Source organism: Scyliorhinus torazame, chromosome 5, assembly GCF_047496885.1.
Source record: "Scyliorhinus torazame isolate Kashiwa2021f chromosome 5, sScyTor2.1, whole genome shotgun sequence".
Taxonomy (NCBI): Eukaryota; Metazoa; Chordata; class Chondrichthyes; order Carcharhiniformes; family Scyliorhinidae; genus Scyliorhinus; species Scyliorhinus torazame.
The window spans coordinates 146,585,120-146,598,113 of NC_092711.1; the positions used below are offsets into that span (position 1 = coordinate 146,585,120).

Genomic DNA, 12,994 nt, shown 5'->3' on the forward strand with positions numbered 1-12,994 from the left:
TTATCCACCCTGCGGAGACATCAGCCAGTTCATCCCGGGGAGTGAGCATTCACCTGCACTCAATGTGGGAAGGGATTCTGTGTTTCCTTGTACCTGCTGAGACACCAACAAGGTCACAAGTGATTACAGGGATTGGAATCTGCTGTTATTGTTGCTACTCTCAATTACACCCAGAACAGCATTGTGTTCATTCTGTCAGTTGGTCAATGGGGAGGGTCGGAGGGTTTCGTTCTGCTGGACTGGCCGGTCTCACGACTTTGCCTCCAGTGGGCTGATGCTCTTGAGCCTTGTGGCAAATACTTGGCTTCAAATTTCACGAGGATCACAGAGTGAAAGGGTGTTTGGAAGGTAGATGACAGATAGTTCCTGTTTCTGTTTGGAACCCCAAAGCGTGCAGGTTCAGATGAAGATAGGCTTTGGTGGTTAAATGGTTCCGTCTCAGAAGGAAACTGTCAAGCTATGAGGGCCAAGTTGATTGGGAACTTACAATAAAATGTGTAATGATACACAGGCAGTCGCATTTAAGGAATTATCACATATTTACATAAAATATAGATTCCTTTAAGAAACAAAATCCAACAGGAAAAGTGACGCAACCGTGGTTAACAAGAAAAATTAAAGATTCCATCAGGTCAAAGGAAGAGGCTCATTGATCAATTACAGATTTATTGCTTCACTGATTTATTGGTACCTTGAAGAATCGATGCAGTATAATTCTTAAATTCAGTATACATACAGACAGAAAATGGAACATCCACAAGGCAAAGTCATTGTTTCAGATAAAAATATGAGAATTGCTGTACAGCAACTTGATGTGTCAGAATCTAACACGGTTTCAAAAAAAGTTGCATAAAAGCCCTCGTAATGAATAAACCATTGTTCTACAAATACATCAAGTAATGAAAAAGTATCGCAGCCTTAGCAACAGAAACATTTACAAAATGTAGCAAAGCCTCAGCAACAAGCAAGGTTAATGCAGCACACCTTATCTTCAGAGGATTGGTACACATGGCGGGAGCATGTAGATATTTAATTAATTTGATAGACATTAATGAATCTTAAGTAATGACCAATGCCTGGATAATAAATCATGCTCCAAGTGACAGAGAGTTTTTTGAATAAATTAGGAAGCCTCAGCTGAGAATTTGAAACCAATAAGGGGTTAGACCATTGATAAGAATTTCTTTAAGAATAAAGTTCCATGACTAAAGTTTGTTCTGTATTCATGCTTTAAGAAATTCTGAACCATCGATTAATTTTCTAATATTTTCTGATGTTTTTGTTTAACTCTCTTTATTATGTTTTGATGCATTATTTCATCTGAATTTTGATTTATTTTTATGTAAGAGAATCAACATGGATAATTAGCAACAAAATTGTATTTTTGGACACCTCCAATCAACCAGATCTTCGGCTTATTTTTGAAGATAAAATAAAAAATCTTATCACTCATATAGTTGCCAAAATAAGTGTAAGCCCGAGGATTGGAAACTTGTTTAAGAATTCAGCAAAGGAGGATCAAGAAACTCATAAAAAGAAAATAGAATAGGAGAGCAAACTGGCTAGAAACATAAAAAAAACAATTGGAAAAGTTCCTGTAAAATGTGAAAAGGAAAAGATTCGCAAAGACCAATGTGGGTCCATTCCAGACAGAGACAGGAGAGTTTATAATGGGGAATAAGGAAATGACAGCGAAAATAAACAATGTGTATCTGTCTTCACAGAGGAAGATACGGAAATTGTCCCAAAAACACGCGAGAACCAAGGGACCAGTGAGCACGAGGAACTGAAAGAGATTAGCATTAGTGAAAAAGCAGTACTGGAGAAATTAATGTGGTTGAAAGTTAATAAATCCCCAAAAGCTGCTGCTCTACATCCCAGAGTGTTGAAAGAGGTGGCTGTAGAGATAGTGGATACATTGGTGATCACCTTTCAAAATTCTATAGATTCTGGAATGGTTCCTGCAGATTGGAAGGTGGTAAATGTAACCCCAATATTTAAGTAGGGAGAGAGAAAACGGGGAACCACAGACCTATTAGCCTGACATCAGAAGGAGGGAAAATGCTACAATCTATTATAAAGGATGTGATAACATACAAATTAGGAGCAAGAGTAGGCCACTCGGCCCCTCGAGCCTGCTCCACCATTTAATAAGTTGATCTGATTGTAACCTCAACTCCAGATTCCCCCCGATAACCTTTCACCCCACTTGCTTATCAAGAATCTATTCAACTCAGTCTTCAAAATATTCAAAGACTCTGCTTCCACTGCCCTTTGAGGAAGAAGTTCCAAAGACTCCCAACTCGGAGAGAAAAAAGTTCTCCTCTGCCTTAAATGGGCAAGTATTACTTTTAAAGTGACTCCAATTTCTAGATTCTCCCACAAGAGGAAACATCCTTTCCACATCCACCCTGTCAAGGCCCCTCAGGATCTGATATGGTTCAATCAAGTCACCTAAACTCCATTGGACACAAGCCCAGCCTGTCCAATCATTCCTCATAAGACCAGCCTCCAATTCCAGGTATGAGCCCAGTAAACCTTCTCTGAACTGCTTCCAACACATTTACATCCTTCCTTAAATGAGAGCAATACTGTACACAGTGCTCCAGATGTGGACTCATCAATGTCCTGTATAACTGAAGCACAACCTCCCTACTTTTGTATTCAATTCCCTTTTTGTGAGTCATGCTCTTGGACACCCAGATCCCTCGGAGTCTCAGAGCTCTACAATCTCTCACTATTCAAATCAGAAACTGTTTTATTCTTCTGGCAACATGGACAATTTCTCATTTTCTCACATTATTCTCCATTTGACAGATCTTTTCCCACTCACGTAACCTACCTCTATCCTTTCTAGTCTCCTTATGTCCTCTTCACAAATTACTTTCCTACCAATCTTTATACCATCGGAGCGTCAGAGCAGGAGTTGGCCATTCAGCCCATCGATCCTGCGCCACCATTCAATATGATCTTGGCTGATCATCCACTTCACGGTAGCACAGTAGTTAGCACAGTTGCTTCACAGCTCCAGGGTCCCAGGTTCGAATCCGGCTTGGGTCACTGTCTGTGTGGAGTTTGCACTTTCTCCCTGTGCCTGAGTGGGTTTCCTCTGGGTGCTCTGGTTTCCTCCCACAGTCCAAAGATGTGCAGGTTAGATGGATTGGCCATGATAAGTTGCCGTCAGTGTCCATAAAGTTTGGGTGGGGGTCACTGGGTTACGGGGATAGGGTGGGGGGGGGGGTGGACATTGGTCGGGTGCTTTTTCCAAGGGCCGGTGCAGACTCAATGGGCCGAATGGCCTCCTTCTGCACTGTAAATTCTATGATTCAATGTCTTTTTCCCCACACTATCTCCATATCCATTTGTGTTATTGATATTTAGAAATCTGGTCAGTTGCGTGGCACGTTGGCCCAGTGGTTAGCACCGTTGCCTCACGGCACCAAGAACCCGAGTTCGATCCTGGCCCCGGGTCACTGTCCATGTGGAATTTGCACATTCTCCTAGTGGCTTGTGTGTCTCAGATCCACAACCGAACTTGTTGTGCAGCATTGGTGAATTGGCCTCGCCACACTGCCCCTTAATTAGAAAAAAATAATTTATTAAACAAAAAAAAAAGAAATCTGTCAGTCTCTGCTTGAAACACACTCAGTGACTGAGCTCCCACAGCCCTCTGGGGTAGAGAATTCCAAAGATTCACAACCCGAGGAGTAAAGAAATGTCTCCTCTGAGACCCGTCCTAAGTGACTGCCCCCTTATTTTGAAATTGTGTCCCCTGGTTCCAGACTCCGCAACCAGGGGAAACATCTCACCTGCACCCACCCTGTCTACTCCTTTATGGATTTTGTAAGTTTCAATGAAATCCGCTCTCATTCCTTGAAACTCCAGAGAAAAGAGGCCTAGTTTCCCCAATCTCTCGTCACAGGACAGTCCTGCCAAACCCGGAACAAGTCTGGTGAAACTTTGTTGCTGTTCCTCTGTGGCAATACCTTTCCTAAGGTAAGGGGAGTAAAACTGCACACATTACTCCAGCTGTGGTCTAAGCATTTCATAATGATCAATGTCATCGAGGCACGTTGCCTGGTTCTTCTTTGGCACCGGTATGATGGTGATCTTCTTGAAGCAGGTAGGAACCTCAGAATGGAGTAGGGAGAGGTTGAGGATGTCCGCGAACACACCTGCCAGTTGGTCCGCGCAGGATCTGGGTGCATGGCAGGGACTCCCGTCAGGACCTGTCGCTTTCTGAGGGTTCACTTTCAAGAAGGCCACTCTGACTTTGGAGGCTGGGACGGTGGGCATGGGTGTGACCAAGGCTGCTGGGGCAGATGACAGAGGTTTGTTGGTTTCCTGCTCGAAATAAGCATAGAATGCATTGAGTTTGTCGGGAAGGGGTGCGCTGTTGCTAAAGATCCTACTCAGCTTTGCTTTTTAGCGCATTATGTTGTTTAAGCCTCGCCACAATCGATGAGAGTCCATGATTCTCGCTTAGTCTGGGCAACTCTTCTGTTGTCTCTTGGCATCCCTGTTGGCTCTGCAGAGGTCGTACCTAGATTTTTTTGTACTGTCTTGAACGCCTCAGACGTGGCCTTCAGTCGGGAGTGAATCTCCCGATTAAACCATGGTTTCTGGTTGGGTAACGTACGTACTACCTTCTTTGACACACAATCTTCTACACACTTACTGATGAAGTCTGTGATGGTGCTGGCATACTCATTTAGGTTAACTGCCGAGTTCTTGAATATGGACCAGTCACGTAAGAGCTCTTCTGTTGCCTCAGACCAGCATTGCACAACCTTCATAACCAGATTCTCCAGCTGAAGTTTCTGCTTAAGGAGCGCCATCTTGTGGTCCGATTTTACGAAGTGCGGTCAGGGGATGGATCATCAGGCGCCCTTGATGTTTGTGTAGCAGTGGTCAAGGATGTTGGGGCCCCTGTTGGGACAGGAGATGTGTTGGGGGAATTTGGGCAGTGCACTCGAAGTTGGCCTGGTTAAAATCCTCGGCCACGATGAACAAGGCCTCCGGGTATTCGGCTTCATTGTTATTTATAGCGGTTACAATTCATCAAGCGCCTTCTTCACTTCCGCCTGGGGTGGGATGTAGATCGCTGTGATGATGGCAGAAGTGAATTCCGTGGACGGCAGTGTGGACAGCACTTCACAGTCGGGTATTCCAGGTCCGGGGAGCAGTAGTTCGCCAGGGTCCGCAATTACAGCACCAGGAGTTGGCGAGGAGACAAACACTTTCACCCACTCCAGGTTCAGTCCTGGATGTGATTAACAGCAGAATCCAATCCAACATCACTTGTGAACCATTTGGTGTCTCAGTATGTTGGACGACTGAGTGAATCCCTCCCCACAGTGAGAGCAGGTGAATGGCCTCTTTCAAGTGTGAACTCGCTGGTGTATCCGCAATCTGGATGATGTTTGAAACCTCTTTGTGCAGTGAGAGCAAATGAACGGTCTCTCCTCAGTGTGAATGCGCTGGTGTTCCATCAGTACCTGAGAGCTTTGAAACCCGCTCCCACAGTCGGAGCATTTAAACGGTCTCTCATTGCTGTGAGTGACATTGTGGCTCAGCAGGTGATGATCGAGTGAATCTTTTCCCAGTCGGAGAGGTGAACGGGCTCTCAACGGTGTGACCTCGCTCGTGTTTCATCAGGTTGGATGAGGTTCTAAAGCACTTTGTGCAGTGAGAGCAGCTGAACGGTTTCGCCTCAGAGTGAACACGCTGGTGGGACATCAGTCGCTGTGAGCTTTTGAAACCCCTCCAGCAGTCAGAGCATTTAAAGGGCCTGCTCTTGGTGTGAGTGACATTGTGGCTACGCAGGCCGGATAATTGAGTGAATCCCATATCACACACAGTGCAGATGTATGGCTTCTCCCCGGTGTGAACTCTCTGGTGTCTCTGCAGGTTGGATAACTGAGCGAATCCCTTCCCACAGTCAGAGCAGGTGAATGGCATCTCCCCGGTGTGAACTCGTTCGTGTCTCCGCAGGTTGCCAATGTCAGTGAATCCCTTTTTACACTGAGAGCAGTTGAAAGGCCTCTCTCCAGTGTGAACTCGTTCGTGTTTCCGCAGGTTGCCAATGTCATTGAATCTCATTTCACACTGAAAGCAGGTGAAAGGCCTTTCTCCAGTGTGAACTCGTTCGTGTTTCCGCAAGTTGCCAATGTCAGTGAATCCCTTTTTACACTGAGAGCAGATGAAAGGCCTCTCTCCAGTGTGAACTCGTTCGTGCCTCCGCAGGCTGCTAATGTCAGTGAATCCCTTTCCACACTGAGAGCAGGTGAAAGGCCTCTCTCCAGTGTGAACCCGTTTGTGTTTCCGCAGGCTGCCAATGTCAGTGAATCCCTTTTCACACTGAGAGCAGGTTAATGGCCTCTCTCCAGTGTGACTGCGTTGATGCCTTGCCAGCTCGTGTGGGGCTCTGAATCCCTTCCCACAATCCTCACATTTCCATGGTTTCTCCATGGTCCGGGTGATCTTGCGTCTCACCACGTTGGATGATCAGTTGAAGCCTCATCCACACACAGAACACCTATACAGTCTCTCCCTGCTGTGAATGTAGTATTGTTTCAGGCTGTGTCACTGGTTAAAGCTCTTTCCACAGTCAGTGCTCCGTAACAGTCTCACACGGGCTGTCTGTGTGTCTCTCAGTGCTTTTCCAGACACACTGATGTTTAAAATCTCTTGAAGCAGATAGAATAGACAAACATTTCTCCTTCTAGATTCAAAGGCCAATGATCCCAAGAATTGAGTGACTCAGTCAGTTCTTGACGTGATATTTAGTTTGAAATCTCGGCCTCAAACTCCTCTTGTCCGAACTTCCTGCAAACAGATTTTACAATAGTCATCATTGTTAGTACAGGATAGAAACTCAGAACAAACAATTCTAGTTTCTATCAAACATTCTTTCCTCGCTCTTTCCCCGAAATGCTCTAAATCTCAATCCCACACACTCTCCCTTCATTCTCACTCTGCTGTATCTAATATTCCCCCTCCCAATTCTCCTGAAGGTGCTGATTCAGGCTGATTGACAAATCCAAGCTCACTGCTTCCTGCCCTGGACAGAGAGACCTATATTCACTTACTTTCCCTCCCAATTTTCCTGAAGGTGTTGATCAACAAATCTAAACTCACTAAAACCTGTACAATAGTAGAGAATCTCCATACAAGTACATTTACTGATTAGAGATAGGGAAATTCTGAGGAAGAACTTTATTTGGTCACGGAGTGGTCATGACATGGAACTCCCTGCCCACAAGCGTTGTGGAAGTCGAGATGATCAATAATTCAAAATAATATATGAAGAAAATAAGCTTTCAGGGGAACAGGGATATCGAGGGGGAATGGCACTGACTGGATTGCTGTACAGAGAGTCAGCATTGACTTGAGTTCCCAAATGGATTCCATAAGTGCTGCAATGACTGTATGACTGGAAATATATAATGTAGGTATAACTAATAATACATGTATTTCATTACAGAACCATCAATAATATATCTAATACATTCCATACAACACTAGATATATCTCTGTGCAATATAACATTTTAAAAAAATCATTTACGGGATGTGGGAGTTGCTGGTTCAGCCAGCATTTATTGCCCATCCCTAGTTGCCCTTCAGAAGGTGGTGATGAGTTACATTCTTGAACCGTTGCAGTCCTTGAGTTGTTGGTACATCCCCTGTGCTGTCAGGGAAGGAGTTCCAGGATGTCGCCCCAGCAACAATGAAGGAAGGGCGATATATTTCCAAGTATGTCTGGTGAGTGACTTGGAGGTGAACCTCCAGGTAGTGGGGTTCCCAACTATCTGCTGCTCTTGTCCTTCTAGATAGTAGTGCTTATGGGTTTGGAAGGTGCTGTCGGAGGAAGCTTGGTGAGTTACTGCAGTGTATCTTGTAGATGGTATACACGGCTGCCACTGTTCGTCGGTGGTGGAGTGTTTGAATATTCATGGAATGGGGAGCAGTCAAGCAGGCTGCTTTGTTTTGGATGGTGTAGAGCAGCATCTTGAGTGTTGTTGGAGCTGCACTCAACCAGGCAAGTGGTAATTATTCTATTACATGCCTGACTTGTGCCTTGTATATGGTGGACAGGCTTTGGGGGTCAGAAGGTGCATTATTCACTGTAGTCTTTGGCCTGCCCGGATGGCCACCGTATTAATATGGCTCGTCCAGTTCAGTTCCTGATCAATGGTAACCCTCAGGATGTTGGCTGTGGAGGATTCAGCAAAGCTAATCCCACTGAATGTCAAGGGGTGGTGGTTAGATCCTCCTTTATAGGAGATGGTCATTGCCTGCCACTTGTGTAGTACAAATGTAACTTGCCACTTATCAGCCAACATCACAGATACTGTGTAGGACATGCTGCATTTGGACATGGACTGCTTCATTATCTGAGGAGTCAGGAATGGTGTTGAACATTTGGACATGGACTGCTCTATTATCTGAGGAATCACGAATGGTGTTGAACATTGTGCAGTCATCCACAAACAATTCCCACTTCTAGCCTTGTGATGAAAGGGAGGTCATTGATGAAGCAGCTAGAGATGATTCGGCCCAGGACTGTGCCCTGAGGAACTCCTGGAGCTGAGATGATTGACCTCCAACCACCACAGTCATCTTCCTTTGTGCCAGGTATGACTCCAACCAGCGGAGAGTTTTCCCCCGATTCCCATTGACTGCAGTTTAGCTGGGGCTCCTTGATGCCATAGTCAGTCAAATGCTGCCTTGATACCAAGGGCAGTCACTCTCACCTCACCTCTGGCATTCAGCTCTTTTGTCCATGTTTGAACCAAGGCTGTAATGAGGTCAGGAGCTGAGTGACCTTGGTTGGACCCAAACTGAGCATCCGTGAGCAGGTTTTGCTGAGTAAGTACCACTTGCTAGCGCTGTTAATGACTCCTCCCATCACTTTGCTGATGGTGGAGAGTATTCCGACAGGGAAGTAATTGGTTGGGTTTGGTTTGTCCTGTTTACTGTTCCCTTTAATGTCAGCCATCTCCTGGGGAAAGCTGCCCTTTAAATGTGAACATTAGGAAAGAGACCATCATTTTAGCCAGACAAATAAATGTGTCAAGTTGAGGGAGCAAAGTATGTCAATGTCTTTCAGTCAGCCAGAGAGAGAGACCTGGGCCAAGCTTTCCAGAGTCTGCACCCTCCCTGGATTCACTTCCTTTCCCTTCAGTTGCTGCAAGCTACCAATTGAAGGTCAGAATGAGACAAGAAATGGAAAGAGGGAGAAAAGAAAGTGTTTTACTCACAGATGTTGCAGACAGGAGTCTGTGTGCAGCTCAAGCTCATTCAGGGTCGGAGGAACAACAGCTTTGCTCGGCAGAAACCTCCACGTCCAGCTTCCGCATTGAGACAATGAAGGAGCTCTGATTGGTGGAGGAGCAGAGTCCTTCCGGTCCTCCATTCGTCCTATTGGTCAACACCCCAGCAGTAAGGTCAGCGGAAGTGAGCTCCCCTGCACATGCGCAGCTTCCCCTTCCCTGAGACATGTACTCCCCGGGTCAGGGGAGGGGTGATCACCGACGGCCGGAACTGTCAGCCGGTTGCCTGGAAACCTCATCTGGAGAATATGTGGGGGAAAGGGAACAATGGGTGGGGGTGGGGGCGGGGGCGGGGGCGGGGGCGGGGGATGCCGCGTCTGCGCGTTGGGCAGTGACGTCTTATTCCTATTGGCTGATTTTGAGGACGAGTTCCTTTGTGATGTCACAATGTGGAGGATGGACAATGAGTTTCAGACTAAAACTTTCTCCTCTGGGCAACATCTGGGAGCAAATCAGTGTCTCCCCCTTTCAATAGTTCAAAAGATATAGGAGCAAGTTAGGCTATTGGCCCATCGAGTATAACCCTTCAACCCGATTTAATACCGGCAGCACGGTAGCATTGTGGATTGCACAATTGCTTCACAGCTCCAGGGTCCCAGGTTCGATTCCGGCTTGGGTCACTGTCTGTGTGGAGTCTGCACATCCTCCCCGTGTGTGCGTGGGTTTCCTCCCGCAGTCCAAAGATGTGCAGGTTAGGTGGATTGGCCAAAATTGCCCTTAGTGCTGGGTGGGGTTACTGGGCTATGGGCATCGGGTGGAGGTGTTGACCTTGGGCAGGTTGCTCTTTCCAAGAGCCGGTGCAGACTCGATGGGCTGAATGGCCTCCTTCTGCACTGTAAATTCTATGATAATCTATTCTACGATTAAAAATCTGTCTAACTCCTCCCTAAATTTATTCACTGTCCCAGCTCCACCGCACTCTGGGGTAATGAATTCCACAGATTCACAGCCCTTGGGAGAAGCAGCTTCTCTTCAACTCTTTAGAATTTGCATCCTCTTTTTAAAAATAATCTTTATTGTCACAAGTAGGCTTACATTAACACTACAATGAAGTTACTCTGAAAAGCCCCTACACTCCACATTTTGGCGCCTGTTCGGGCACACAGAGGGAGAATTCAGAATGTCCAAATGATCTAACAGCATGTCATTCGGGGCTTGTGGGAGGAAACTGAAGCACCCGGTGGAATCTTAGAATTTACAGTGCAGAAGGAGGGCATTCAGCCCGTCGAGTTTGCACTAGCCCCTGGAAAGACCACCCCACCCCAGCCCATGCCTCCACCCCAACCCCATAACCCAGGAAACCCACCTAACCTTTTTGGACACAAAGGGCAATTTATCTAACCTGCACATCTTTGAATGTGGGAGGAAACCGGAACACGGGTACAAAATCTACGGAGACATGGGGAGAACATGCAGACTCCACACAGCCAGTGACCCAAACCGGAATTGAACCTGGGACCCTGGAGATATGGAGCAACTGTGCTAACCACTGTGCTACCATGCTGCCCATCTTATCCTAAGACTATTACCTCTCGTTCTAGAATGCCTGAAAGACGTGCTGTTAGGTGGATTGAACATTCTGAATTCTCCTTCTGTGTACCCTAACAGGTGTCAGAATGTGGTGACTTGGGGAGTTTCACAGTAACTTCATTGCCGTGTTTTTAAAAAATTTAAAGTACCCAATTCATTTTTTCCAATTCAGGGGCAATTTAGCGTGGCCAATCCACCTGGGCTGCACATCTTTGGGTTGAGGGGGCGAACCCACTCATACCGGGGAGAATGTGCAAACTCCACACGGAGAGTGACCCAGATCCAGGATCGAACCTGGTACCTCGGCGCTATGAGGCAGCAGTGCTAACCACCGCGCCACCAAGCTGCCCCATTGCGGTGTTAATGTAAGCCTACTTGTGACAAAAATAAAGGTTATTATTATTATTATTATTAAGTGGGAGTAGCCTCTCCAAGGCGGCCTTCAGGACAACAACGCAAAATCGCCGAGCACAGATTTATAGCCAAGTTCCGCACACATGAGTAAGGCCTCAACCGGGACCTTGGATTCATGTCGCATTACATTCACCCCCCCCCCACCAACCATCTGGCCTGGGCTTGCGAAATCCTACCAACTGTCCTGGCTTGAGACAATTCACACCTCTCTAACCTGTAATTATCCCTCTCTCTACTCACTCCGTCTGGACCTGTAAAGACTTAATTACCTGCAAAGACTCACATTCAAAAGTATCATCGTGCATCATTGACTTTGTCTATGTATATGTTTCTGGAACCCACCTCTTCATTTGCCTGAGGAAGGAGCTGTGCTCCGCAAGCTAGTGATTCGAAACCAACCTGTTGGACTTTAACCTGGTGTTGTAAGGCTTCTTACTGTGCTCACCCCAGTCCAACGCAAGCATTACCATATTAAAGTAAAGGGGCAAAGTGGCAGCACGGTGGCGCAGTGGTTAGTGCTGCTGCCTCACAGCGCCGAGGTCCCAGGTTCGATCCCGGCTCTGGGTCACTGTCTGTATGGAGTTTGCACATTCTCCCCGTGTTTGCGTGGGTTTCACTCCCACAACCCAAAGATGTGCAGGGTAGGTGAACTGGTAATGCTAAATTGCCCCTTAATTGGAAAAGATAAGTTGGGTACTCTAAAATTAAAAAAAAGTAAAAGGGCAAAGACTATTTATAGGTTAAGAGATACATTCCTAATAAAAAGAGTGTTCAGGCATTGTTACTTCTAGTTTTTTGCAGAAAAAGTCATCAAACGTGAAGATTTTGCCTTCTAACTCTTTAATTTGTTCACTGGGTTTAGAATTTATCTTTTAAAGTTAATGATCTTTTCAGAAATCTTACACAGTTGATTTAGAGCTACAAGTTTCAACTTCCTATTCAGCATCAGGCAACTTCTGTCTCTCTATTGCTCATGTCAATGACAGCCCAGCAACAGAGCTGAGTGCTGGAGATGCCGTCACTCCTTTTAGGAGCTGAAATCAGTAGAAAGATGAACCACAGTATCTGGTTGAGCTTTGTGTTATCTGTCTGACCATGATGACCATATATAAATAACTAACCAAGTAATATGTTGTGATGAGGGTTTAGAAACAGACCCTGGGTAGACGAGTTCACTGAAGCTGTGGGCTCGTCAGCTGTACAATGAAACCAGGCATCCAACAGCCACAGAGACCTGTAATAATGGACACTGGGTTTAACCCTGTTCTGTATTAAACAGACCTATCTGATACTGGAGGTGATATAGTTAATCTGACCCTTAATTCATTCAATTCCAAAAGTGAATAACATTTATTCAAGTGCAGTGATTACTCTGTTAATCTGTGAACAAAGTGGTGTCAGTTCATGCAGATCCGTGTCTTACTTTTGTTACTGACTAGGGTGCCTCTCTCTCTCTTCTCTGTATCTCTCCTGCCTCTCTCAGTCTCTGATGCTCCCCTCTCCCTCTGGTGCCTCTCTCTCCCTCTGCTGCCTCTCTCTCCCTCTGACACTCTCAGCTGCCTCTCACTCTCTGTTATCAGTGCTTAGGAAGGCAGGTGGGAACTTCCGGGTGCGGCGATGACCAGCTGAGTCGCACGTTTCGGCAGCTCCCTGTGAAACGGACTTTTGGGCTCTTGATAGGAGCCCCAACGGCAATTTTAACGGCTGAAAACA

The 12,994-nt window shown here is 46.1% G+C and overlaps 1 protein-coding gene across 1 annotated transcript; it reads right to left on the reverse strand.

Annotated features, from left to right (window-relative positions):
• Nucleotides 1-657: 657 nt before the first annotated feature.
• Nucleotides 658-9,496, reverse strand: LOC140421944 (uncharacterized). The gene is made up of 2 exons (XM_072506934.1): nt 9,266-9,496; nt 658-6,828 (listed from the first exon to the last, which is right to left on the reverse strand). Exon 2 carries the CDS (start codon nt 6,469-6,471, stop codon nt 5,548-5,550), a length of 924 nt encoding a protein of 307 aa, XP_072363035.1. The 5' UTR covers nt 6,472-6,828; nt 9,266-9,496; the 3' UTR covers nt 658-5,547.
• Nucleotides 9,497-12,994: the final 3,498 nt, after the last annotated feature.

Bases quoted from the DNA above. Each gene is read 5' to 3' on its own strand.
- LOC140421944 (XM_072506934.1), bottom strand. From the start codon at position 6,471: ATGGAGAAACCATGGAAATGTGAGGATTGTGGGAAGGGATTCAGAGCC.